Source organism: Primulina eburnea, chromosome 3 (assembly GCF_022965805.1).
Source record: "Primulina eburnea isolate SZY01 chromosome 3, ASM2296580v1, whole genome shotgun sequence".
NCBI classification, from domain to species: Eukaryota; Viridiplantae; Streptophyta; class Magnoliopsida; order Lamiales; family Gesneriaceae; genus Primulina; species Primulina eburnea.
The window spans coordinates 5,716,693-5,744,418 of NC_133103.1; the positions used below are offsets into that span (position 1 = coordinate 5,716,693).

The window sequence follows — 27,726 nt, forward strand, 5'->3', positions numbered from 1 at the left end:
AAAAATATTATAAATTTAAAAAGTCTTTATAAAAATATTGCAATTTGAGAAGATTTATAAAACTAGTACAATTCGTAGAATACTGCACCGGATTCTAAAAACGACGGTTTATAGCCATCGCACTTAGCGACGGTTTTATAATCCGTCGCCCACAGCGACGGTCTAAACACCGTCGCTCATAGCGACGGTTTAATAATCCGTCGCTGTATGCGATGGTTACTAAACGTCGCTGTTAGAATCCGGTGCAGTCTAGCACGGATTCTCTGGCCCCTTTCCTTTTTATTTTTTTTTATTTTGTTTTAAATAAGTCTGAATCCGGTGCAGTGAAATGCGGATTGTACTAGTTTTATAAACACTTTCATTTTACAACATTTTTATAATGTTTTATTTAATTTATAATATTTTTATAAAAAGCCGACAAAATATTGCATGATATTACTGTAAATAATAATATTGACGGCGTGCGATTAATGTACTCTGTTAATGTCTAGACACAATTTTTTTTAAAATTTTTTACTACTAACAATAGCGCATATAAACATGCACACTTTTAGTAATACTATTAACGGCTTGTCTTTATTGTGCGCTGCGAAAATTGCATATGTTATTTTAGCAGCACACATAAATACATTCTGCGGATATTACTATCCGCAGCGCGCTTTTAATGCACGCCGTTATTTTTGTCAAGCGCGTTGCAGATAGTAATATCCGCAGAATGCATTTATGTGTGCTGCTAAAATAACATATGCAATTTTCGCAACGCACAAAGACACGTCGTTAATAATATTACTAAAAGTGTGCATGTTTATATGCGCTGCTGTTAGTAGTAAAAAATTTAAAAAAAAATTGTGTCTAGACATTAACGGAGTACATTAATCGCACGCCGTCAATATTATTATTTACAGTAATATCATGCAATATTTTGTCAGTTTTTTTTAAAAAATATTATAAATTAAATAAAACATTATAAAAATGTTATAAAATGAAAGTGTTTATAAAACTAGTACAATTCGCATTTCATTGCAACGGATTCAGACTTATTTAAAACAAAATAAAAAAAATAAAAAGGAAAGAGGCCAGAGAAGCGACGGTTATTAACCGTCGCCAATAGCGACGGGTTATTAAACCGTCGCTGTGAGCGACGGTTTTTAAGCCGTCGCTGTGGGCGACGGTTAATAACCGTCGCTAATTGCGACGGCTATAAACCGTCGCTGTTAGAATCCGGTGCAGTATTCTACGGATTGTACTAGTTTTATAAACCTTCTCAAATTGCAATATTTTTATAAAGATTTTTAAATTTATAATATTTTTAAAAAAAAGCCCAGGACTTGCACGAGAGTCTTATTTCTGGACTCAAGCTGTCATTTGATCTATTACGTTTCGGTTCGGCCCATATTTCAGAACAATACTTGGACCAGCATAAACATTAGATCAAATGAGGTTTGAAAGTAGATGTTGTCCACCTTAGAACTCCATCAAAAGAAACAAGTCTTGAATATTTAGTATGGAGTATTTTCCATTCGGGCAATATTATTGGATCGAATTCCATCGTTTCGAGCTTTTGTGGACGCCGGTTTCTAACGCGAATAGAAATATCCCAAAAAAATTATAATTAAAAAAAAAGCCTTTAAATTTTAGAATATATATATATATATATATATATATATATATATATATATATATATATATATATATATATACATATTAAAAGAATACAAAAATCGATTTTTATGTGCTCGAGATGTAGGATTCCATTCAATGAATAGCATAGATATTTGCTTAGATTTTTAAGTTTCGAGTTGCGAATTATAGGATCCTGATTATACAAAAGCAAAAACTTGTGTGAGACCGTCTCACAGGTCGTATATGTGAGATGGATCTTTTATTTGGGTCACCCATGAAAAAATATTACTTTGTATGCTAAGAGTATTATTTTTTATTGTGAATATGGGTAGGGTTGACTTGTCTCACATGAGACTCACTCATATAAAAAATAATAATAGTTGTTGTATCGCTAACTTATTTGATGAAATACAACCAAGTCAAGATTGCTTCAATCATATTTCTTTACTAGTTATTTGAATGATGTACTTCTAAAGTGAACATTATCATCTCCGATCTTCAGTGGAGAGGAGCCCAAAAAGAGAACAATGTGGAAAATATTTCAATCGTCATTGTACCCCAAATGCATGATAAATAATAAATGATTAGTAAAATTATAGATTCAATAGTAGTAGTTCGGCAAATCTATTTTCTCACTATTTTTTTAAATACTCAATTCTAATATTTTCGTGTTTAAATTATTTAATATAATGTCTAAAAATTTCCCTGACATTTTTTAAACAAGAGTTGCATCAAGGACACATGAAGGTAAAAATCATTAACATATCCATTTGGTTGGTTCGTGGAATAAGCCGATGTAAAACTATTATGAATATATTATTTTGTAGAACTGGAGTAAAACCTGGTGAAATAAAAATACAACCAACTCAACCAATATAATATAATATTTATTTTATTTTTATCAGATTATATAATTTAAAAATTGCATTGATTTTAAAACTAAATGAGGAATTAGGTGATCCGTTTGGCCCTACATAGACCTACCTACGGCCTATAGTTCTTAATGGAACCCACCTAAGTTTCACCAAATGAATCCACGTGTGAGTTAATCGGGTTTGACCCTACCTCCTAAATTTGACACCAACCTAATAAATCTCGTCCATATCCTTTCCACACCTCACTTATCCCATTCTTAATCCCGACAAATTCCACCGAACTATTATTATTGCATCTAATAAAAAGATAAATTCAACTTATTTATTTATAAAAAAAAATCACATGATCCAGTCACTACAAATGTGTTTTTTTCATTACTTATGATCGTATTTATCTGACAGAATTTATTTGTCGAATCAATGTTTCTATCGACATTAAAAATTCTATAGTTTGCAATTTATTTATTCGCCGCTTGTTTTTATTGAGAAACATACTAAATATTAGAATAACTAAATATGTGTCGAATCAGATACAAAAGTTCAGTTCAAAACTCGAAAATTAAAAAAAAAAAAAAAAATTCAATTTGAAGCGCGAGTTATTCTAAAATTAAGGTCTGAGATATATTTATTTAATAAATTTTGTGTTATATTAATAAAATATTTAATAAAAGCTCGTAAGTGGTTCATGAAAAATATTTAAATAAACTAATTTAAACTCAAATTCGAATAAAAAATCATATATATTTAAATTCTCCTCCGATAATTTCAAACACACCTATAATAGTTCCAAAATCAGGTCCAGGATTATTGACTAATAATTTGAAAGTGTTATCCCATAATAAAATAAAATATAAAGTTTCTACCCGACATGCAACTCATAAAGAAAAATATCGTTTACATTTTTGTTAATATTTGTATGAGAGACGATTATTTAGTTCGAATTCAATGTTCCTCACGTATTATTATTATTATTATTTTTTTTTTAATTATGTTCCTCACGTATTTCAAAATATATTATTACTGACTATTCAATCTCTATATACATAAATATAAATATAATAGTAGATGAAACACTCCTTTAATTTTCTCGTACAAAAAGGCATTATAAACTATAGGTTCTGCTAGTTTCACAAATTAGTATTATTATTATTATCATCATCCAAAAGTCACATAGGTGACGTGCTTTGACCAAATCACCCATATTTTAAAAAAATCATATTAATGAATTTTGAAAATTAGGATATCATTATATCTTCCGTGCACAAGAGTGGAGGCGAAAAGCCATTTATATTATGCGTCCTCTATTATTATAATATATTATTAATTCGATTTAGCGAATTTTTTTTTTAATCTTCGTCTCATTCATCAACGAGATGAATCAATTACGCTAATAATTACAATAATAAGCAATATTAGAAAATTAAATGTTAAATTTGTTTACAAAATTAACTTGTGAAATTCATCTCATAAATTTTTTTGTGTTATTTTAAATGTGTTTGACCGCCGTCAGTCCTATCCGATATATTGAATGATGCATACGAGAATGAAACGAAGGCTTCAAAAAGCACATTAGAAGGGGCTCAAAGAAAAGTACCAGTATTGTACAAAAATATGAATCGATGTGTAGAATAATATCTTCGAAAAGTTTATTTTGTTTATGACAATATGGTAGTGAGTCAAATGATTTAAATATGTTATTTTAGGAGTCAATCTTACAACTAAAATTTTTAAAATCAAATCAAATAATGTCAACCCTCAAGTTGTGCAAAAACTAAGATTTCCATATGATAAATCAAATACAAGTAAAATTATAATACAACGAATTCAGCAATTTTTTAAAGTATTACATTGAGATGGTCTCTTTCATATCAGAATATATTTATGAGTGAGTCTCATGTGAGACCTCTCACGGATCTTAATCTGTGAGACGAGTCAACCCTACCTATATTCACAATAAAAAATAATACTCTTAGCATAAAAAGTAATATTTTTTCATGGATGATCTAAATTAGAGATCCGTCTCACAAATACAGCCCGTAAAACCGTCTCACACAAGTTTTTGTCTATATTTATATCACTGCAGCACCACTGGATTTGATTCAGAAATTCGGTTGAAGTAGCCATCTCCGCTAGTGACATTCGAGTACCAAACCCGAACCGGAAATCCAGCCCAATTCCAAACGGAAACCGACCCAACAGAATTTGGCGTTGACCTCTTCTGAGTCTGATTGAATTTCGGAACCACGTTATATTATTTTGGTGCACCAATTTTAATTCAGGAATTCATCATCCTATTTAAATTTATTTTGCATCAGTTAACCAATAATTAAATTAACCTATTTGTTTCGTTTCCGTTTCCAATTTGGTTTGGTATTGCAAAGTGGTGTTGCAAAGGGTTAAGTTTACTTACACACCAAGAAGTTGAGCACCGACATTCCTTTCGGGTCCCTCAAGAGGCAGGTTCATTTTGTCATAAACCGGTCACATTAATGGTGGGAACGCGATATTATTTTATAGTCGGCTATTTCAATTTTATTATCTATATATTATAAAAATACATTAAAAACCGAACGGAAAAGCAAAATCGAAACATTATTTATAATATTAATGTAATATGTATTTGTAATAGTTTTTTGGAATTTTTACAACATTTAAGAACAGAGGTGCGCTTTAACTGACTGTTTCATTGAGAGTGCCTTTTAAACATATTCCTTTTCGCTTCTTCCTATAATATCATTTACCTGTAAGAGAAAGGGTCTTCGTCATAAAACTGGGGCTGGAAGATTATGCGCTCTGTCGAGAATTGATCAAGGCTGTGCTCTCAATATTTGCATGCGCTTCTTCTTCAAAAGTCTGCTGTACACGGAATATTAGTGGACAGGTCGTAAAGTTAAATTTTGCGGTTTAGTATTCGGTGGACGTATTCTAAAAAAAAAAAATTGGTTTCTGGAAGATTGTGTTTTGATTCTTGCTTGGATTTGAGTTGGCTGCGTTTGCTAGTAAAGGTGGCGAACAGACGAGACATCAGCGAGTACGCCAGGTTCCAGGCAACACAAGATGTAGAAAACACAACCACCAGCACCGCCACCGCCACCACCGCTGCGGTACCATACTTCCCCATGCAACAGGAGGAACAACCAGATTACCTATTGTCGGCGGTGGTGGCGCCTCCTACTCTTCCCGGGTACAGAATCGTGTCGGGACGGAGACAAGGCGGCGAGTCCGAACAAACTAGCAGCATAATTACGGCCACTGCTACTGAAACTTTTTCCCCTGTTTATTCGTCTTCGAGCTTTGGCCAGAAAAGGAGACGTGATCAAGAAGGAAGCGCCGCCGCTCAGATGATTTATTCGGGGTTTGAAGGGTCGTCTTCCTCGGTTAGCCTTGGTTAGTTTTTGACATTACAATTTTTTTTATTGTTTTCGTTTTTGGGGTTCTGGAACTTCCCATTCTCACACCATGTTAGCTTGATTTCTTCCAAGCTTTTTTTTTCTTCTAAAAAATGGAAATTTACAATATAGTTACGCATGTTGGTGTATTTTATATTTTATTTATATAATTTATCAAGGTTGGCTTTCATAAATCATTAAATCTATCGTATACCATTTATTAGGTTTGATATTTTCCTATAATTCATATAGTCATAATAAAACTTATATTATTATGCACATTAAATTTGTGAAAAAACAACCAGTTTTTTTCCTCTTATTCGAAATATTTTGTTGAATAATTTTTGTTTGGAAAATTGTAATTTTGATCTAACAATGTGTTATTTTGAGTTTTAATCCGATAATTTAAGCCTTTTCTCCATCTCTCCTTCACCATCAGGTCACGCACTCAAATAAGAATCGCATTATAATAATAAGTATTTGAGTTATCACGCACTCTTCAAATTCAAAGTTACTGTGAAATTTTTTTTTCTTAATGAATTCATTGTCAACCCTTTTACCAATTTTGTCCATTTTTTAATTTTCCTTTTCCAGATGCAGGGGGGAGCTCCAGTATGACACCAGCTACCACCCCCCCGCCCCCCATTTCCTCCTCGGCTCCAGCCGCCACCCCAGCAGAACAAACTACACACCCCGAATCCTCAACCACCACTTCACATGAAGAGATGGGAGAAAGAAAAAGATACAGAGGAGTACGGCAGAGACCCTGGGGAAAATGGGCAGCAGAAATACGTGACCCGCACAAAGCGGCCAGAGTTTGGCTAGGCACTTTCGACACCGCAGAAGCCGCCGCCAGAGCATACGACGAGGCTGCCCTTCGTTTCAGAGGCAACAGAGCCAAACTCAACTTCCCTGAAAACGTCAGACAAATGCCACCGCCACAATCTACACAACCCACCATATTAGCCCCTACTCAGTCGGTACCCTCTGCCGCAGCTTCCACTCTACCTCCGACATTCTTCCAATCCTCCGCCAGGGACTACTGGGAATACTCGCAGTTACTTCAAAGCACAGCCGATTTCCAGCCGCAGCCATCCACGACTTTTTTTGAGCAAATGATGTATAATCCATCATTAGCTGGTTTATACTCAGATGCATTAAATTCTTCATCTTCTTCGCAGCCTTCAGTCGTTTCTGAATCGGTTTCCACTTCTTCGTCGTCTTCTTCGTATTCCCTGCAGTTCTCCAGTGACCAAACTATAAGTTTCCGGCCACCAGGGAGCGATCAACAATCTCAAAGGAGCAACCAGAATTTTCCCGCGCCGCCGTGGACCTCCCAGCAATATCCTCCGTCGTCTTCTTGATTTGATTTGATTTTCTAAGTCGAGATATTAGCGTTTTTATTATATTTTTATATTTGGGTTTTTGAAAATTGTATGCGCGCACGATTTAAGTTACTTTTTTCAATAAATAATTAAATTCAAAATTTAATGATGTAACATAAATAATAAATTAAATTATAATTGGTATTAAAATTGATAGTATCTAAAAACAGAAAAATTACATAACACACGTCTGATTGCTGGTCTTAGTTTAAACTTGAAACCAAAATAACCAATTTAGGTTTATCCGAAGTAGGAAATGGAAAGATATCGGACGCCTAGGAATGGAAAAAAAGTGAGATTTATATTTTCTTTTAAGGGTGCGTTTCAATTGGTGGATTAGAATGAAATGATTATAATTTTTTTAACAATGAAAATAAACCATTTGTTTATGAGTGGGTCTCATGTGAGGCCGTCACACAGATCATAATATGTGAGGCCGTCACACAGATCATAATATGTGAGACGGGTCAATTTTACCTATATTCACAATAAAAAGTAATACTCTTAGTATAAAAAGTAATATTTTTTAATGGGTGACCCAAATAAGAGACTCGTCTCACAAATACGATCCGTGAAACCGTCTCACACAAGTTTTTGTCTTTATTTATATGTACATTAGTAATATAAGTTATAATGAATTTTAAATGAGTTCATGGTTGATTGAACTTTATATCAATTTCAATTAACATAAAATACTATATAGCGTGAAGGAATTAAATAAAATACTATATAGCGTGAAGGAATTAACATATATTGGATGTCATGATTACTATTAGAAAATATTTAATAGGATGCTTATTATTAGATCAAAACATTCGAAATAAGAATTTGCAAATATTTTTCAAAATCCAGTTGCTATGGAACATGTTATAGATGAAGAAACATATAATAAACATTACTATAATTTTATGTGTGCGTATATTTTTTATAAATATTTAATATTAAAATATTCATTTTCTTCATTCAGATTAATTTGTCTAACTCCGTCTCTGGTATCCCATTCCTTATCGATAGCTCCAAAAAAATGTCCCTTTACACATACTTCTAAAGTGCTCAATTATGAAATTGGGTTTTCTCAAAAGAACACAAACGTTGATATTGTTTTCGTTAAGAAAACATTTACAACGATTTTTTCCCTGTTGTTGATTTTGAAGCGTCTTTCCTGTGATGCAAGTTGACCCATTCTGTTACATAGCGTGAAGGAATTAAATCAAACCAATGAGTTGTCCTAATATTTGATGAATCATCGCAGTTGATCATGATTTATAGCTTATGTGATATCAATGTCTAAGATTTGACGTGAAATCTCGGATTCTAGATTTAAATTAATTATAATATATAATAAATATATATTTAATTCTCGGAATTTTGAAAATGAAATATTTATTTCTGCTACAGACACTAATTACCCATGAAATTTGTGTTAGAATTGGATTGGGATAAAGTAATAATAGATATGTCAATCTATGTTTTACTTAGGAGATCATCAGCTACAAGTTATTAATTTTATTGGAGAGAAAAAGGATGTTAGGGAAAGGGGCACATTTCAAGTAAATAACCTATTACCAAGTCTTTTTCCACCTTTCTATTCAGTCAATTGGATATGTATGGTTGCTAATTCAAAATTATTTTTTGGTATTTTAGTTGAATTAGACCAACTATGTTGTTAAGAAGTGTAATATCTACATTATACCCAAAAAATCAAAAATCTAAAAAGAAAAATACAATTTATTTACTCCAATAATATATTAAGGATTTTTATAAAATTAATATAATACTAAGTTAAAGAATATCGATACTAGTCCATATATGTTATGCTATGCTATATTATTGAATACGTACGACTTAAAATAACTAATTTTGATATCTAAAGCATATCGAATTTAATAGTATGTAATATATATATATATATATATATATATATATATATATATATATATATATATATATATATATATATATATATCTCTCCATAATAATGTTATATTTATGAGACATAATATAAACTACATGCCCAAACACAAAATTAATGAATAAAATTACTGAAATCATACTTGATGTGGAAAAAAAATCACATCCAATAAAATACTTTGAACTGATTATTACACACCGAATTCTTCGATGGAAGGGAACTGAACCACCAAAAAATATAACTTTGTATCAAAGAAAAAGAGTGATTATGAGAGATAAAATATAAGACTAATGTAAATAATTGTACATGAAAGCCTACATTGATTATGGTTATGAGTCCCTTATTTATAGGTGTAGATTTTAGATGATATATAATTTTTTAATATATGACAACTAGATTTGTACATATTCATGTAATATTTTACAATATCTCTAAAATATAACTGATGATATAATATGATTTTTATCATGTCATCAGTACCGATATATTATAGATAGATTTATTATGTAACATAACATATATATTAAAATAAAATCCAATGTATACGCATCCTGCGAGTTAAAATAAGGTTCCATATGTCACACACACACACACACACACAAAATTCCTAAATGCATTTGTCATATGAGTTCCTTAAGTTCGAGGCTTACGTCTCAAGAGGAGTTTGCTTTTGTCGTAGTCCAATATGTAGTAGAACATTTTTTAGATGATCTTTGCAGAGACACGTGGAGTCCAATATCTCTACGTACTATGATGTCAGGTCCTACAATATTGTTGGTGAATTCAATTTCATCTTATTGATACCTTGTCTTATGTTGATGGACATTTTATGAACACAACAAAATATTTATAAAAACTTCTTATGAAACATCAAATTGAGTGTCTTCTTATACACTCTTTCTGCATCTCAAGAAATGTGCTACATTAAATGTTCTAACAATTCTCATGTGAACAACCGATGTGACGTTCCACAGAATGTTTTTACGACATGTAATAGTATACATGTCAATATATGAACACATATCAAAACTATATATATTATGTATACATGAATTCGAAATTAAATAAAAAAACGTATACACATTGTACAATTTAATGAGTAGACGTTACAAATATGAATTTCTAATTGCACTTGATTTATCTTTTATGGAGTTTATCAATTATTTTTGTGCAATCATGTAGCAGGACCCAACTTGACAATCATTCCCTTTAAACTTAAAAAATAAATCATATTTTTTTTCATAAACTTTTAGATTATAATTTTTCTCTTCTTAAATCTCGATAACCATCGCATCGAATAGTCGACCGGTTCCTTTTTTTGTCAGGTATAATAAATAAAGACTAATTTAATTTTTTTGTCACACAATTTTGGTGACGATGGATAGTTCCAATGGTTGTGAGACATGTATAGATATGCGCCATGAATCATAATAAAATTTAACCAGCAATAATAATAACACAAAATTCATGTGAGACGGTTTCAAGGGTTAATTTTGTGAGACATATATGTATTTGTGTTATTTATGAAAAAAATAATATTTTTATGCTAAATTATTATTATTTTTATTGTAAATATGAACATAATTAATCACGAGAGATCTAGTCAATAATAATTGAAAGTAAATTATTTGACCAAACAAAGTTCAGTGAACAAATGTGCCAACTATACATTTGTCTATGTTCCTTTAACTTATTTATGACCTAAACCAAACAATTAGGTCCTGATATTTTACAATGCTCTAAATTTTGTTAAAAAATGGCGTTGCTAATATGAATCAAAATAAGTGGAATATCTTTGTTAACTTTTTTCATATAAACTTGATATTCACTGAAAATTTGGGGTTTGGTTCCAGCAAGTGACATTAGTCCAGGCACATGTTTCAAATTTGCATCGAGCCTGAAATCACGAAGGAGACCGTTGGAAGTGGGCCGGGAGGGTATCCTGACGTAGCCCCTCCGACGCTCAGGTCAGAGACTGAGGATATAAGAGGAGTAACTAAAGGTGCTGCTGAAAAATAATATAGTGGATAAATGAATTGCACACTCAAAACTACTATTCATATGAGAATACATGAGCATGTGACGAGCCTTCTAGCTTGGTTGGAGATGGGCCAGGAGCCCAAAATTTGGTTTGAGCTTGATCTTAATGGGTCCATCCATGAAGTATCAAAACTTATTTGACGACAACATAATTTGTATATACATATAGTAATAATATACGTTTCGATATTGATGTTTATGATAGAAAATTGATTTGATACATAGGAAAGGGTATTCTGCAATAATCGTATGAGAAATAAATATAAGATACTGATTGTTAAAATATATATAGTGGAAAATACAAAATTTAGTGATTATTTATTTTAAAATTTTTAAATATGAAATAATCACAATATTAACATGTCTTGGGACGGGTCTTACGACCAAATAGTTCGTGGGTCTAACCAAAGGCCTTGGTAGTTTGTTAAAGCCCAATTCATACTATAACGGGCTATGGCATTGGAAAATGGCCTAATTTCCTTGGTAGGAGCAAATAAATTTAATTTAAAAAATCTATGTTTCAAGCCGATGGTGTTTGAATTTTAAATTTCTGTGGCCCAAAAACACCAATTGAATCTTTATTAAATTGACGAGTGAGCATATATATTGCACGCTAATTCGAGCTTTAGGCTCCACATGCATGGTCACACCAACTAAAGTAGCATTCATGATTCCAAGAGTGAGCGGCGAAAAGCACAAAAATGCTACGCAAAAAGTTGAATGTTTTAGGAAAAAGTTGTCAAACAAACAATGCAAAATTTGGCTTTTGAACCCTCTTTATTCGGATAAAAACTATGTCAAATACAAACTTTTCTTCCCAAGAATCGAATGAAAGATTGGAAAATTACGGAGAAGAGCAGATCATATCCGGGTATCCCCAGTTATACATCCGAATTCGAGTTTCCAGGTCGATTCCAATTACATGTACACCGTTCAACAGGCCGATTGTGAACAATAACCAATCCTTTTCAACGTCTAAATGAGCCCAGACATGGAAAGGAAGAAGAGGATTGCTTCCTATAACATGTTCACTACGCAAGGTAAAAGTCAAGACATCTGTTTCGAGAGTTTCAAGTGGATCAAATCTAAATTCAACGATGTTCGTTAATTGACAATGTGTTAATACTTTCTGTGTTTTAATTCTTGTCAGACAGACTCTTTTATTAGTACTCTTGTTCGATTTTTCATGCACAGTTAAATCAGTGTATAATGTTTAAGGTGGTTGGATATTAATATCTTTAAGTTTGATCCAAAAGTAGTTGTTCATTACAATTTTATCCAACAATGTCGTAGAGACAACCAATTATAATATCTTAAAGTTCGAGAAGCATACCTGCTAAAGGATCACATGTATGTTTTAATTATTATATAATGGATTTGCGTTGCACGCGCTTTCGAAGTTGATGATTAATCCACAATAGAAAGTTATCGTTGTTAATCATGTCTAAAGCGACATATATAATATGTATAGTAAAGACTTAAGTCCTACAATAATACAATAAACTATAAATTAAAGAAAATGCACCACCGTCTACCATTTCCCTCCTGGTCATCCACGAGGCCTGTTTTTGTTCTCCAAACTCCGGAAGTCTCTGGTGGATGCAGACCTTTGCACTGTGCCCAATCTGTAGGTACTATCATGATCTAAGATATAGTTGACTGCACGTCTATTATCTGTGGGTAACGGGGGCCGGTTCTTCATATTCCTGGTACCATTAGGCTGAGCTTCTGTCCTAGGAACGATAGATGAAGGAAATAAAAGAGTCGGGCTCTCCCCATTTACTCGTGGCTTTGTGTTTGAAGATGAAGAGCTTGATTTGCTGCTTCCAGGTTCTGAGCTAAAGACCGATGTCTCTGTACTTTTCTGCAGTTCCTGAATAGAAGGAATGTCAAAAGGTTTGATCATCTGTGGTGACTGACATTTTGTACAAAAAAGTTTAACAGAAGAATGATCTTGAATAAAAGGATGGTCAAAAGGTTTGATCAGCTGCAGCAACTGATATTGTTTGGTGCGGTTGCTTAACCTGTACTGTGATCAATGCATGATACAAGGGCTACTTAGTATGAAAGATTTGAGTCGCAGTCACATAAGTTGTAAGTTGGAGCAATCACGGAGGAAGAATTATTGGAAAATTATCAATGTGAGATTGCAACAAAACATGGTGATTGACTAATGTATGTTTTAAAAGATTTAGTGACACTTCTAGTATCGGTTACAGCTTTTAGCTCAGCGACAACTGCTTTTTGACTCAAATTACAACCTTCAGAATTGGTTGGTCATACACTCTAGCTCCCGCAAGACGGGACCCTATGAGCAAGAGTCTGCATAGCGAGCTCCACTAGTAACTTATTTCAAGTTTTATTTGAATTGATTTATGGAGCAATAAAACTTTATTATTGCCCAAACGTGACTAACTTGTAAAGTCGCAAATAACTTACAACTTTAGCTCCTTCAGCAACTTCTTTAGGTTCCTCAGAAGCCAGACTCTTTTTCCTTTGCTCTCTCTGTGATTGAGAACGGAGCCTAGCTTTATAGGTCCTGTGTCTGTATAGAAGAGAACATATTTACACCTCACTTAGAACCAGGATATAATGTCGGTTATTGATGTGGATAAATTAAACAACTTACCTTCTCTTCTCATTTATCAAAGCTTGGTCATCATCTTCAACATGTATTATAGGCAAACCAGACACTTCACAAGCTAGAGGACTTGTTACAAAGAACTGCAATTATAATTGATGTCACATTGAATCGTTTATTAATCAACTCTGTCAAGGACCAAGAAACAAGAAGCTCCATATCATGGTAAAATATTCATTGTAATGTGCTCGTGCCAAAAAAGGGCGACTAGTACGTAAAATATTCCTGTTTGACTAACCTCGTTTTGGAGAGCGGAATCTGCACTTCCACGATACGCAGGATCCAGAGCAAGAAGAATGCTCAAAAGGCCGAAGGAGGAAGATGGGAAGTTCCTAAAATTTCCCCAAAGGCTGGACTTGTATGACTGTGGAGGTTTAAGAGCGGTGGAGAGCTTCAGCCGTATATAGAACTCGTCTGGAGGCGTGCCACATAGTTTGAAAATCCTATGCAGCTGTTCAACCTGAATATGCATCATGTAATTCATGGCATAACAAACCAAAAAGTAATGCATATTTACATAAAATTTATTGCACTACCTCTGTTCTGCCGGGCAAGATGGGCCTGCCAGCAAACATCTCAGCCATGAGGCAACCGGCACTCCACAGATCGATTCCTACCCCATAATCTGTGGAACCTAGAAGCAATTCAGGTGCTCGGTACCAGAGGGTGACAACTCGACTAGTTAGAGGACGCTTTTTTTCTCTGTTGAAGAAATTCGCGAGCCCCAAGTCTGCAATTTTCAGCATCCCATTTCTGTCAATGAGTAAATTAGATCCCTTTATATCTCGGTGCAGTATACCCCGGTCATGGCAATGCTGGAGGCCTGAAAGTAGTTGTTGCATGTAACACTTAATCTGCATAAAATAACATATTATTACATCAATAATCGAAATAATTCAACCTAACACATTCATAGAAATTAAAGCATCAGCAGAAATACTTAAACCTGTGGTTCTGTGAGCCTCTCCTCTGACCGTGATAGGATTCTGGATAAGTCAGAATGCATATAATCAAAAACCAAGTACAGGCTATACTGCATTCTTGAGGTGGCTAATCCTTCAAGCTTCACAATATTTGGATGATCCAGTTTCTGTAAAATCATGATCTCCCGCGCCATGAATTTCACACTCCCAGGTTCTGATGTGTCGAATCGAACTTTCTTCAAGGCTACGATCTTTCCAGTTTCTTTATCTCTAGCTTTATAGACATTGCTGTAAGTACCCTGGCCTACCTGCATGATTAAAACCAAGTCCATTTAATCATTTCTTTTTCGAAATAAAATCACTCTTCTTGTAAAAAAAAAAAAAATTCAAAATGTATGACAGCAATGAGACCTAACAATCATTAAAAATCTTGGCACTCGGCTAGCATTAGAGCATAAAAAATATGCCTAACATCTCAGGAGAAGCATGGTCTGTAGTCTGTACATGCAATGAAAACAGCAGCCTCCCTCAAACGATTAGGATAAATATTTGACTCAGCAATCCGGATCTTGTTTTACATTTCTTGCTATATCTCCTGTTAAAACTAGTCTTGTACACAAAATACACACACGACATGCATCTGCAACAAGAAAGAATCATTTTGACTTCACTCCGACACGATTTTCCTTGCATTAAATTTTTCGGAAATGCCTTTTTGAAACATACTTGATCGCGGAACTATTCTCCATCAACCAATTAGCAAGCCGCATGTTATCAAGAATCTCTTTTTCTATAATTTATCATGTTGAGCTACATACTTCGAGCTCTAAAATACTAAAAAGTAAGTGAAAGTAGATAAACCTTGTCAATCTTGACATAAGAATCAGCACTTTTTGGAACAATATTCTTCAAAACTTCTCCTGGAAGGTTATAAGCCAGCCACTTAGGCCAACCATCAACCAACCCATCTTCTTCATCCTTCTTATTCAACTCAATTCTCTTAGAAACAATCTCATTACTCCCCGCATCACCATTGCTGCCGTTACTTCTTTTCCCTTCATCGACAGCCCTCATATTCCTTTCTTTAACGTCCCTTTTGTCCACAAAACTTACCCTCCCGTTCACGGCTCCATTTCCATTCTCTGGCCTTAAAACCCGGCCTGACTCATGCCTTGAAACCCTCTGCCCGGCCGACCTCCCCGCCCCTACATACCCTCCTTTTATATACCCATTTTCCATCTTCAACTTCTCGAGCTCTGGTGTATGAGACTTAATCGAAGGCCTAGTGCTCTGTGCACACCCCATTTTCGTAAAAAGCACACTTAAAAAATGTAACAAGTTTGATGATCCAACGTTAATGCAAATGTCCTTCGATCAACCAGTTGTGCGTAGTTTTTGAACCATTATTACTGAATAAAACAAGAACTCTGCAAGAACAAGAGAATCGGGGGAAATACGACATGTGGGAGAAGGGGAGATAACAAATGTTTTGTTAATGATTTAAAAAAAAAAAAGCAACGAGAAAGTGAAAAGACAAGATTTTGAATATGGGAATGATGACAAAAACTTGGCCGGCAGCAGGGGGCGGCAGTTTAGATATTTACGGTTTCAGGATCATATTTTGTGGCCTATACTTCGCTTCTTCCGCTGAATATAATCATCGGAATCACTGAGGGCCGACACTGGCTTTACAAAATCGACATTAAATGCATTTAAATTGATTTACCAAAAATAATCTTAAATGATTCCGAATACACGAGTAGCTATCAGATATCTCGAATATTGAATTTTTTTCGTTAAATAAGTTAAAATCTTATTTATATTTACAATAAAAAAAATTAATAATTTTTATATAAAAAACAATAAATAATTCAAATAAAATATTAATCTTATAAAATTAATGTCAAGGTTTTTGTGACGAATATACTTATCTAAAATAACGGAGATAATTACATTTGAAAATTGATCGTACAAACGTAAGAAGTTAATCGGGCTCATCATTTGAAGCTAGTTAAAATGATTTGACACATGCGCAAAAGGAGGAGGTAATAATTTATCTACACAATGTAATTGGTGTCTCCATCCGGTAGATCAAAAAAAAAATAAAAAATAATTTATCTAGGGCCCATGGCTTTTTTATGACATTTTAACAATTGGCTTAATAATAGGCTTATCTACACAAACTTTTATTTGGTTTCTAAAGCAACGGTCTCATAAATTTTTATATATGAGATGGATCAACTCTATCGATATTCATAATAAAAATAATACTATTAACATAAAAAATAATATTTTTTCATGAATGATCTAAATAAAATATCAATATCACAAAATACGACATGTGAGACCGTCTTACACAAGTTTTGTCTACTTTATCATTCCTAAATATTTCACGATGGTTTACAGTTTAACAAACTCTTCCCTCCGCTCAAAAAAACATCTCACTTTATTAATTTCATTCGCCTAAGTAAAAAAATTTAGGTTGTCCCAAAAAATGTTAATTTTTTTTTAAAATATCTAAGCTGTGAAACTTTTATAAAGCTAATCGAAGCACATGGGATGCCCTGAAACAGACCATTCTAATATTGAGTGGGTGAGTATTTGATCAATAGCCATAAGTTCGATTATTTCTACCAACAGTGTGATTTACTTGGCTAACTTAGTCGGGAGGTTAGTGCGTTAACGCGAAAGTTTACTTAGTGCGCCTCGAATGAAAGCTGTTGCAGGTTACCACGCCATAAAAAAAAAGAGGAAACTGAACAAAACTCTGAAATATTTATACAAAATACGATATGATTTCAAACAAGAAAGCTAATGAATATCAAGAAAATTGGAATGATGTATTCATTCAAGATCGAGAATTCCGAAATTGGAAAGGAGGATTTTGAGTTGATCAACAAAGTCTGAGCCAGTTGCATATTCTGTTAACATTCCCACAGCAAAACCAAACATGGCCCATCTGCTCAAAAAACAACCCAATATTATTGTTGTTGCTGTTGTTATTATTATTGAACAAGTCAAGCAACAAGATTATAACCGCTAATCTACAAAACATTTTTACACAGGACACAACAACATTCTGATTCTTAATCTCGTTTTCCAGTAAATTTAGACCACATTAGAGCAAAAACAGTTTTTATCAAACAAAAGGAAGGTAACTACGGTCGAACAACTTTGTTTTTCAGATGTATGTCGTGTTGGATTACAAGCGCCTAGAAATGAAGTATAGACACAAGATTAGCCTGCCTTATAAGCTGGCATATGTGAAAGAGTGAGCAAATCTTATTAATCGCTCCTAATTATTTGTAAAACCCACAGATCACTCGTGGGATTGATTGTCAAATGTCAATCCCTTGAGAGGCTAACACCAGCAGCAGCCACACTTCCTATATTTTACTCAACCCGTGAAATGGACCTCTGACCCGATTTTTTAACATTTTCAATCCACAGAATTCGATACACCAAGGAAAAAATTAACACAAATAGTACCAATCCAATTCAAGAAAATTTCAGACCCCACCAAAATCTAAAGCAAACGTACGAAAAGGGTTTCCCAATAACTCCATCATTACCTTCCATTGGAGATTTCATTCTTGCTAATGAAACCAAAGAAGGGACCTTGATCATCTTCCTCAAGCTTCTTCTGCTTAAAATATTCTTGAAGCTCTCTGGCCTTTTGTCTCTGAAACTCCAAGGTAATCACATTCTTGTCTACCCCATCAACCGCAACCACCGGTTTGGGAGGAGCACTCGGCATCGGAGAATCCGGCGGCACAGGCTTTACAGGCGTAGGAGCCACTGGTCTTCTTATAGGGCCCTCAGCTTGAGAGCTCCTAATTGTGAATTTGAGTGTGGGAGAGGAAGAAGATGGTGAATATGAAGCGTAATTGTGAAGTTTGATGCATGGGATCGAAGAAGATGATGCTACTGACATTGTGCTGAATCTTTTCGTTTTGATTTCTCGCTGTATTTGATGTGGATAAATTTGTGTACATTACGGATCAGTGGTGGCTTCGACGTGGGGCGTTTGTGGATGAAATGGAGCCAAGTTTACGCATAATAAGACTCAAATGGACTTCTTTCATTTTCATTTTCAAAGTTTTATAAATATTTTTTTAAGAAAAAGGAATATAAAGAATTTTTAATGATGATAAGATATACCCATTTTAATTACTCGGAAATAAGATTAAAATGATAGTTAAAAATATAAAATTTATACAAAACAAATTAAACGTATTTATTATTATGGATTTTAAATACTTAGCTCAAAATTCGTCTATCCAAACGAAGCATGTAATAAACTAAAATGGTGAGTTTTTTTTTTTTTTATTTAAATAAAGCGATAAAATATGAAGAAATAAAATCAAATGAACAACAAATACTAATTGTTTTTGTCATATCCACGCGGGTGCGCGCGTCTTCTACTGTTCACCAATTTTTTTATTCGATTTTCGTCCCGTTCCGACTACTCGTTTGGAAATCTTTCACCATTTGATGAACTCGTTTCGAGTTTAATTCAAAACCACCGAACTGAATATTAGTTCATTAAACTTCGTTCTTCGTTTCGAATTTTTCCAATCATTGATTAATTTACTTAGTTTTTATTCATTAAACATCAAAACTATCTAACATATTATACGTTTTGGACACCAAATGGCAATATGTTTATCCACTAAACCTATACTAAAATCAAATTAACCTAGAGTTGGTAGGTGCTCTTCTGTTGGCCTGGGTGATGCGAGCTACTGGAAACGAAAAAAAAAATGTTAAAAATTTTGACAGCTTTATCTGTTGGGCTTCAATTTAAAAGTCCTCGGCCCAATCCGATGTTTCGCTAGCTGCAGATGTAGCCTATACAGAGTTCATCTGTTTTTGGGTGGGTTTTCCTAAATCGTTGAGTTTCAGTTCAGTCCGATGCAAGGAGGATCAACCGGCGTTGGATATGGACTCAAATATCAGGTCAATTCTGAATCTCCCGAATCTGCTATAAACATAACTTAGTGAAAAAGATTTGAAACTTGGATGGAATTTTTATTGCTCTAGGCAAGGTGCATTTCCGATGTGAAAGCAGATATAGATCACACCAGTTTCTTAACAGGAACTCTTAGCCTTAAAGAAGAAAACGAAGTATGTGTTGATCTTTGCTCGAGCTCAGTTAATATCGTTCAGTTTGGATTTCGGTAGATGTTGATCAAAGTTTGGTGTGAATTTTCAGGTACATTTGATAAGGCTTTCTTCGGGTGGCACAGAATTGATCTGCGAGGGTTTGTTTTCGCATCCGAATGAGATATGGGATCTTGCATCCTGCCCTTTCGATCAACGCATATTTTCTACTGTTTTCTCTTCTGGTAATTTATTACACTCAATTTCAGATTATTTATTATCCTGGCTTATGCAATTATCAGAATTTTTTCTTTGAAAGACTGACAATTAAGAATCTTCTTTAACATATGCAATCTGCGTGGGTTGTTCTCGCGTGAATTGTTAATTTAGCCTAGTAGTATTAACTACATTTGGGTTCTTAATTTGAAACACTCAGACTCGAGAAGCTAAGAAATGATAGAACGTTGATGTAATTAGCTAGCTACTTGAGTTTGATTAGTTTTTTCTTTCATGTTGAAATTGGTTTCGATTAGTAATAAAAACAGGTTCAATGACAACTCCTAATGTTGTGCTGTTCATCTCCACCTGATTCATTTGCTCTTGTTTATGTGTTGTCATTACGTTTTTTGTATGAACTTTCAGCTCATAGGCAGGAGAAAGTCACACTGACTAATTTTATCACATGATCACAGACAGTTTCTTGAACATAGATTCTCTAACAGCCGAATTCACTTCAAAAAGAAGTACAAGACTGTTTCATGTAGTTTAATCTGGATTACTATCTTAGATGCATGTTAACGAATAATGAGGTCTTGCTGTTTGTTTTGTGTCTGTAAGGGGAAACGTATGAGGCAGTGGTCTGGCAAATCCCTGAGTTATATGGCCAGCTGAGTTCCCCCCAATTGGAGCGCATTGCTTCTCTGGATTCACATACTTGCAAAATTAAAAGGTGAGATTTTTTGTGGATCATCAGTAGAATTGATCTGGTCCAGGATTTGTAACTACTATTAACCTTTTGCCTATTTTTTTATTTCTTGTCCTCTATATAATGTGAATATGACACTCTTGTTGAAAGTTTGTGCTGAGCACTTGAATTGCCAGCATAAAATGCAGTCACTTGTCTAAAGAAAGTTGAAATATTATATTTCCCACGAATTGCTGCTAAATTAGTTTTCAAATTTTGGAAGCTTCCTAATGGTAATACCTGTTTTTCAATTTCTTCAGGTGGTGTAAAATATGACTTTGGAAAAAAATACTTTAGGTTCGTGATAGTTCCATCTGGGGAGCTCATGAAAGTAGATGAGTTTTACATTCTTTATCGACCACATATGGCATCATCATTTGATACAATTTTGATTAAGTTTCGTGATTTGGTAGAGCATCCTGATTGCAATGTCTGTTTCTATATGACCTGTTAATTTCGGATCACAGGACACAGATCTTGCAATTAACAATCGAATTGATCAGTATGTCCCATGGTTGAATGGAAGAACAATAAAGGAGAATGTCTTTCTTTTTTAACATTGGGTACACGAATAGATTGTGAAATCACTAGATTTTGGCACTTATATGAAAGAAGGTTCTGTGGGACTTTCTGAATTACGAAGCTAAGCTGTTCCACTTTGGTGCTCTTTGTAATCATGCTGTAATTTGGACAAGATGGATCCCTTAGTTCGCTGGAATTCTTCTGTCTAAGCAATTCAATTCTACTTGATATACTGAAAGGTATTGCTGCTATTTGCAGCGTTCTTTGGTGGCCCACTGGAAGGCATGACAAGTTGGTTAGTATTGATGAGCAGAATCTCTTCTTGTGGAGCTTAGATACTTCGAAGAAGACCGCTCAGGTATGCATGACTCATCAACACTATTGATAGAGATGCTTTAGATTTGATTATTATACTGTTTTTTAGTCAATTATGCTTTTACTTTACTATCCCTACTTTTGAAGAATGGTTTACTTTATGTGTGGTTCTTTTAGGTTGTCGGAAAATCATATTTTCAACTATCGCAGTATATGTATGGCCCCAGCTCACATATTCCCTAGGAAAGTTGAAGCTGCTAAGGGAAAAATTACCTCTTTGAAAGGATTAGAAAATTTTAATGGGCTGAAATACTACTGGGAGTGATTTATCTGTTTCTCAAGCAACATGATCTAAGTTCGCTTTAGAAAGTTTCACATTTTGAAAATGCATTAGTGCCATAGAGCCAATCAATATAATTATGGTTCTAGACCCAATTGTACGGGCATTTCCTGAGGAGTGAGGACCCATGTGAATCAATTTGGTTGGTGATTCCTTAGTTTTATTTTTTGAAGAAGATTCCTTAGTTTTATCATTTATGTAATCCACAAAAGGAAGTGAAGAAATTATTAATTTATTCGAATTGTCTCCTCCCAGAGTGTCATGTCATGTGCTTATTAGTCCAAATATAATAATGGCTTAATTTCGTTTTCTTACTTGTCAAAGCCGGTTATTTGTTTTCCTTTTTAGGGTTGTGCTTTGTGTCATTTGTGCAATTGATACCTTCAGGTTTGTTGTGCTTGTGGATAATAGTGGTTTGGAATGCCATGGCAAAGATTTTATGAGCATATCTTTGGTCTTTGAGTTTTTTTATTTAATATACTGTTTTGCAATGCTTGCTCTTTAAGAGTTAGTATCTCTTCATAAGAAATGCGAGTTGGACTGGAATTTTTGAGTTGGTCTATCAGTTTTCTTAATAACTGTTTTTGTGACGCTCACTCTTTCAGAGTCCTTATTCTCTTCATAACAGAATGTGATTTCTACACCTTTTTTAGTCCGTTGAATATTTATTATGCTAGAATGCAAAAGTGAAGTTATTGTTGCCAGTAATTTTTATTAAATTGTTAATTCATCAATTTGAAAACTATAATGTTCATTTCAGGTTTTATATTTACCTTGGTTTCGTTTCTGTTATCACTACATTTCTCACAAAAAAGTTAATTTATTCTTTAAACGTTCATAAATTTTGGCAATGAATAAGCTAGTTTTATTTGACCACTCATGCTCCATCTTGATTTGTTCAGAAATTCAGTCACAAGTTGGCATAAGTTCTTTATCTGACATCTTTTTGTTTCCATGTTGCATCATGATGTGTTTCGACATGCATTTTGTTGCAGAAGTGAGGATCACGAACCACTTAATGCCCTCACTATGATTGGGATGATTCTTATTCAATGTCTACTGTGCAATCTAGGTACAGTCACAAGAATCTGCGGGCATGCTTCATTCTATATCTGGTGGTGCATGGGATCCTCATGACTTCAATTTTGTTTCATTGGCAAGTGAATCGTCAGTACAACTGTGGGATTTGAGGACGATGAAGTATGTTAACTTCGATTCCATGTTTTTGCATATTTCTAAGAAAAAAATTGTTAGGAACCTATTTGAGCTTAATATTCAAGTTATTCAGTGTATGGGTTGTTTGATCATTAATTTGGTTTCATGATTCTCTTATCCATGTAGTTAACAGTTAGGTTTTATTTCAGTGCTGTAATGCATAGTACAGCCCCTTTTTTTGTGTCCTTGCCTTTGCTGTGGTTTACTCATTTGCAATGGGAATGCTACTTCATTACTTCCTGCTGATTCAAGTTTACCGTGAATGATAGAAGTAAAATTTCAGTCCTGCAGCTACCACTAATATTTGATTAGCAAATTTGTTACTTTTTTGTTTCTTGAAACTTATTTTGAAAACAAACATTTTGATTGTGACCATTATATATGGTTCTTGTGCATGCAGGAAGACTGATTCGATTGAACATTCTCATGTCCGCAATGTAGACTACAACATGAAAAAGAGGTACATGCTTGTAAGTACCGAGAAAACTTCAGGAGTTCATTTCCAACCCATAGGTTGTCCAAGTCTCAAGTTGGTTCTTAGGGATAGTGAACTGATGTCTAATATGTTCTTGACATGACATTAAACTGCCACTGCTCATCTTTTTCTTCAAATCTCACTTGGCCATTTCAGCTGTGAGAATTTTCTAAATCAAATTTTACTTGATATTTACATCAGATGATCTTGTTTTTCACGGGACAAAGGGAACAGATGACTTTTAGACTCAGCTGAACTTGACCTACCTTGCCATAGTGAAACTCGTTGCTGTTGAATCTAGTTATTCACTTATTTGACGAATCAGTCTTGTGTGGCATGATCACGATTTTTTTTCTCTTTCAAAGCACACACTTCCCGTCATAGTTTTACGGATTCCGTGTTTTGACCCACGCCTAGAAATTATAGTTTGATTCTTTATCAATGTTTGGTGTTGATTGCAGCAATCCCACTCTAGACTTTCTTAAGTGTTGCAATATCGCAAGTGGAACAACATAAACCAAATTTTTTTCCTTCTCTTACCCCATCAAGTCCCTTTTAATTTTCACAGGTAACAGCAGAAGATGAGTCTGGCATACATATTTGGGACCTCAGAAAGCTGAAATTCCCAGTTTCAGAGCTCCCTGGACATTCGCACTGGTAACATTTTTGCAGCATTGAGTGTTGTTGTAGCTTATATTTTTCACATTCATGTGATAGTTTTTCTTTGGACACCTTTACTTCTGTTTATTTTAATTATTTTTAGTTGTCTGTACTTTATATGTTTTACTTCATTTTTCGAATTTGTTTGCTAGTTGTATACCTGTACTATTGACCTTTGAATAAGATCTTTTAATCATTTGTAATTTTCCCATAATTGATGTTAGTGATGATGATGATGTTTTTTTACAGGACCTGGACAGTAAAATGCAATCCCGAGTATCAAGGCCTAATTCTGGTACCTCCTTGCTCCTTATCTGTCCCCATTCCCTTTATTCACGCAGAATGTTTTACACTCCTGAAGTTGTTGCCCCTGTAAAGATATTTTCTCAAACCCTCCCTATAGTATCAGATATGTTCAGACAGTTTAATGATCAAAAATAGATTTGACGAAGTTGTCATCGGCATATTGTGCCATGCAATTAAGTCAATTCATTTTTTCACATGAAATCGGGCTCCAGATCAGAGGCAAATATTTTTTTATATAAATACTGATGTTACTGATGATGCAACGGCTTTTGTAGAGTGCTGGAACAGACTCGGCTGTCAATTGTGGTTTACCTCTCCTCCCAGCAGTGATAAGTTGACCTCAGATAGGTCTATGATCCATTTAATTACAAGGATTTGTTTCCATGACATCGCATCTTAGTGTTGCTCATAGATAATGTAATTTTATGTCAGCTTTGTTGGCTCCCCAACCCGGAGTGCAGATCCATTGCTTAATTCATACAGTGATTATGAAGACAGTGTTTATGGTAACTCTGCAAACTTGATTTGCTTTTGGCTTTAGTTCTGATTCTAATCAACTGTTCATTTTAATGCAGGTCTTGCATGGAGTTCTCGAGAGCCTTGGATATTTGCGTCTCTGTCTTATGATGGGAGGGTAAGAATGCTAATTCCTAGATACCTGTCCAAATTTCAGATTTATGTTATATACTTAAGTTTTTCCATTATTCGAGGCATCACTATATCTACATTACTACTATTTCTTCGTGAATGTTAGCTACTGCAATTTTGTTATCTTTTTGCAGGTGGTCGTGGAATCAATTAAACCTCATCTTCCTGAAAAATGAACTGAACAACATAGTGGGTGCGACATATGTAATCCAGTTTCTCATTTTCATATTGTCACCCTTAATTTTTTTTTGCAATATCAGATATTTATTTGTTAGGTCTAATCTTACTGAGGTTATGGTCAGTCTTGCGAAGGTCTGCTATTATTGCTGACACTATGAAATGTGTTGCATTGCTCCAATCTGTCCATGGTATGGTGATTTTTCTTTCCTTATCCTTTCATTGCATGATTTTTCAGTGTAGTGTTTCCATTATATATGATGTGTGGTTTGGATAAGTTGTTTTGAATTTTTATTGAAGTGGGGAGCAATTGATTACATCCATTGAATTTATGGACTAACAATATTTGTCTTGTTTGGGTTGTAAAGCTCGTGATATCTCGCAAAAGTGGCCGATCTTTTTTGTTTGTTCTCCCTTTTTTGTGACAATTCCGGAGGTGCTCTGTTATAATTCTTCGAGACAGCATTTAAAATTCCAAATTCTTGCGTAATTTGAAGGCTAGAAGTGTTTTTTTCAAAAATAATTTACATTCATTAATTGTAAGTACGATACTCGAAGGAGCAACTTATATAATTTTCCTGATTATGATAATTCAAAACACGAAAGAATTGTGGTGGCAGCACAATAAAAACACATCAGGAAAACCAAGAAAAAGCGTCGGCATCATGGAAACTCTGTTACTCCAAATGGATTGGACGAGTTGCAAAAACATATAGTAGCGTAACGCTTATCCTAATCCCAAACGCAGACGAGTTATTCTCGTTTCCTGGGTATGTGTCACTCTTTTCCACCAAGAACTCCGCCCCGAGACATGTAAGTGTTCATGATTTTTTATCTCATCCACGTCTCCTGCCATGTCATAATTTCACTTGGTTCTGACACGTGGAACTCAAGTAAATGCATGGAAGTACAAGGATCTCCGCTATCATTATCTCAAATGGTGACTAGAAATCTGATTCTAAAAGCCTCGTCTTGTCGGAGGCCCACTTGCCTCCCGCTAGCCCGCTAAGAAATATTTTGTGGCTGAGGTTGATAAATAAAAAGATCTGGTTACTTGGAGATGATTTTGTTAAGCTTGCGTGAAAAGGGTCTCTTTTTCGTGGGTGGAATTTAATGTCAAATTTGTATTAGATCTTTAGTAGACGTGGATATGATTGGGTCCTGAGATCTCCAAGATTCACGTAGTCGGTGGGTAGCATTTAATTTTAACCAAAAAGTGAGATTTCATTTCCAATATTTTTTAGTTTGTTGGTTTATTTGTTGTATATATTGGTCAAACGCAAGACCCGAAACACGATAGTAGAAGTTACCACTTGCAATACAAAGCTAAGCTATACAAATCGAAATCTGTTCCAAATCCTCTCCTACAAACTAAATTACACTTGGTGATACATATATTAAATTTAGCAAGTGGAAATTAATTATCCATGATTCTTCTGTAAATTATACTACACTTAGTGCTACATTTTGATTTCTTTAAACTCTGCAAGCTCTTAAAAAATTTCATTAAATTATTGGATACAAATTTATAGTAATTTTTTGGGGTATTTAGTTGAACTAATTTTGGATTATATTTTCACTTATAAGATTATGTGCAAAACAATGAGTATGTATATGCGTATAGTCATTATTAAAAAATAGGAACGATTTGACCTTCATATTCATTTACTTTTTAGGATATCTTATTTATGTCAATTTATATAAATTCAATAATTTAATACAAGGCTGGTTGAAGCCGTGCAAATCATTCTAAATATTTTCAGTAGAGGGGTCGATGAAACGGGAAAAAATGGTTTTGTTGCTACTTTAAAAATACACGCTTTTATCCTTTAATTGGAATATGGAGCACACGTCGACTATTACAATGAGTATCTATAGAGTTGTCAAAACGAGTCAGCGAGCGGGATGATTAGGATATAACCAAGCCAACCTAACCTCGCCAATTTTAAGTTATATTTGATTGATCGGAGCTCGTTGGCCAGCGACCCACAACAACCCAACATTTGGCGAGGTGGGCTGCCAATTGGATAGACTTGATTGAATGATTGAGAATGAAAATTTTACCCGATCATTTGGAAAAGTCAATTTACTCAAGGCTGTCACGAAGTTCTGACAATTGTGCTTGAAGCAGTTGCACCGCAAATTTGTAGATATGACATGATTTTTTTTGGTACAAACATAACTTAAAGGACATCATACTTACGTGCATGATT

At 34.2% G+C, this 27,726-nt stretch overlaps 3 protein-coding genes and 1 pseudogene across 5 annotated transcripts; 2 read left to right on the plus strand and 2 right to left on the minus strand.

Annotated features, from left to right (window-relative positions):
* Nucleotides 1–5,087: 5,087 nt before the first annotated feature.
* LOC140825722 (uncharacterized) lies at nucleotides 5,088–7,379 on the plus strand. Of its 2 annotated transcripts, none has more exons than XM_073187652.1 (2): nucleotides 5,088–5,885; nucleotides 6,488–7,379. In XM_073187652.1, the coding sequence occupies exons 1-2, from the start codon at nucleotides 5,618–5,620 to the stop codon at nucleotides 7,249–7,251; spliced, it is 1,032 nt and encodes a 343-aa protein (XP_073043753.1). In that variant the 5' UTR covers nucleotides 5,088–5,617; the 3' UTR covers nucleotides 7,252–7,379. The 2 variants fall into 2 exon arrangements, with proteins under 2 accessions (XP_073043753.1, XP_073043752.1); XM_073187651.1 differs by having other exon boundaries at nucleotides 5,092–5,885; nucleotides 6,482–7,379.
* Nucleotides 7,380–12,613: 5,234 nt separating this feature from the next.
* On the minus strand, nucleotides 12,614–16,515 carry LOC140825719 (probable serine/threonine-protein kinase At1g54610). 2 transcript variants are annotated; one of them, XM_073187650.1, is made up of 7 exons: nucleotides 15,650–16,515; nucleotides 14,812–15,096; nucleotides 14,402–14,719; nucleotides 14,104–14,316; nucleotides 13,854–13,948; nucleotides 13,664–13,769; nucleotides 12,614–13,097 (listed from the first exon to the last, which is right to left on the minus strand). In XM_073187650.1, the coding sequence occupies exons 1-7, from the start codon at nucleotides 16,091–16,093 to the stop codon at nucleotides 12,774–12,776; spliced, it is 1,785 nt and encodes a 594-aa protein (XP_073043751.1). In that variant the 5' UTR covers nucleotides 16,094–16,515; the 3' UTR covers nucleotides 12,614–12,773. The 2 variants fall into 2 exon arrangements, with proteins under 2 accessions (XP_073043751.1, XP_073043750.1); XM_073187649.1 differs by having other exon boundaries at nucleotides 12,617–13,097; nucleotides 14,104–14,325; nucleotides 15,650–16,513.
* A 1,012-nt stretch (nucleotides 16,516–17,527) lies between these two features.
* Nucleotides 17,528–18,847, minus strand: LOC140825724 (light-harvesting complex-like protein OHP2, chloroplastic). The gene is made up of 2 exons (XM_073187656.1): nucleotides 18,361–18,847; nucleotides 17,528–17,747 (listed from the first exon to the last, which is right to left on the minus strand). Exons 1-2 carry the CDS (start codon nucleotides 18,720–18,722, stop codon nucleotides 17,633–17,635), a joined length of 477 nt encoding a protein of 158 aa, XP_073043757.1. The 5' UTR covers nucleotides 18,723–18,847; the 3' UTR covers nucleotides 17,528–17,632.
* Nucleotides 18,848–19,533: 686 nt separating this feature from the next.
* On the plus strand, nucleotides 19,534–26,126 carry LOC140825721 (WD repeat-containing protein DWA2-like; annotated as a pseudogene).
* The last annotated feature ends 1,600 nt before the right edge of the window (nucleotides 26,127–27,726 follow it).

Excerpts from the sequence above, each read along its gene's own strand:
- LOC140825722 (XM_073187651.1), top strand. The coding sequence starts at position 5,618 with ATGCAACAGGAGGAACAACCAGATTACCTATTGTCGGCGGTGGTGGCG. Across the intron at positions 5,886-6,481 it reads GTCTTCCTCGGTTAGCCTTG|ATGCAGGGGGGAGCTCCAGT; the intron begins GTTAGTTTTTGA and ends TTCCTTTTCCAG.
- LOC140825719 (XM_073187649.1), bottom strand. The coding sequence starts at position 16,093 with ATGGGGTGTGCACAGAGCACTAGGCCTTCGATTAAGTCTCATACACCA. Across the intron at positions 14,720-14,811 it reads AGAGGCTCACAGAACCACAG|ATTAAGTGTTACATGCAACA; the intron begins GTTTAAGTATTT and ends TATTTTATGCAG. Across the intron at positions 13,098-13,663 it reads TTGCTGAAGGAGCTAAAGTT|GAACTGCAGAAAAGTACAGA; the intron begins GTAAGTTATTTG and ends CCTTCTATTCAG.
- LOC140825724 (XM_073187656.1), bottom strand. The coding sequence starts at position 18,722 with ATGTCAGTAGCATCATCTTCTTCGATCCCATGCATCAAACTTCACAAT. Across the intron at positions 17,748-18,360 it reads AATGAAATCTCCAATGGAAG|ATGGGCCATGTTTGGTTTTG; the intron begins GTAATGATGGAG and ends TTTTTTGAGCAG.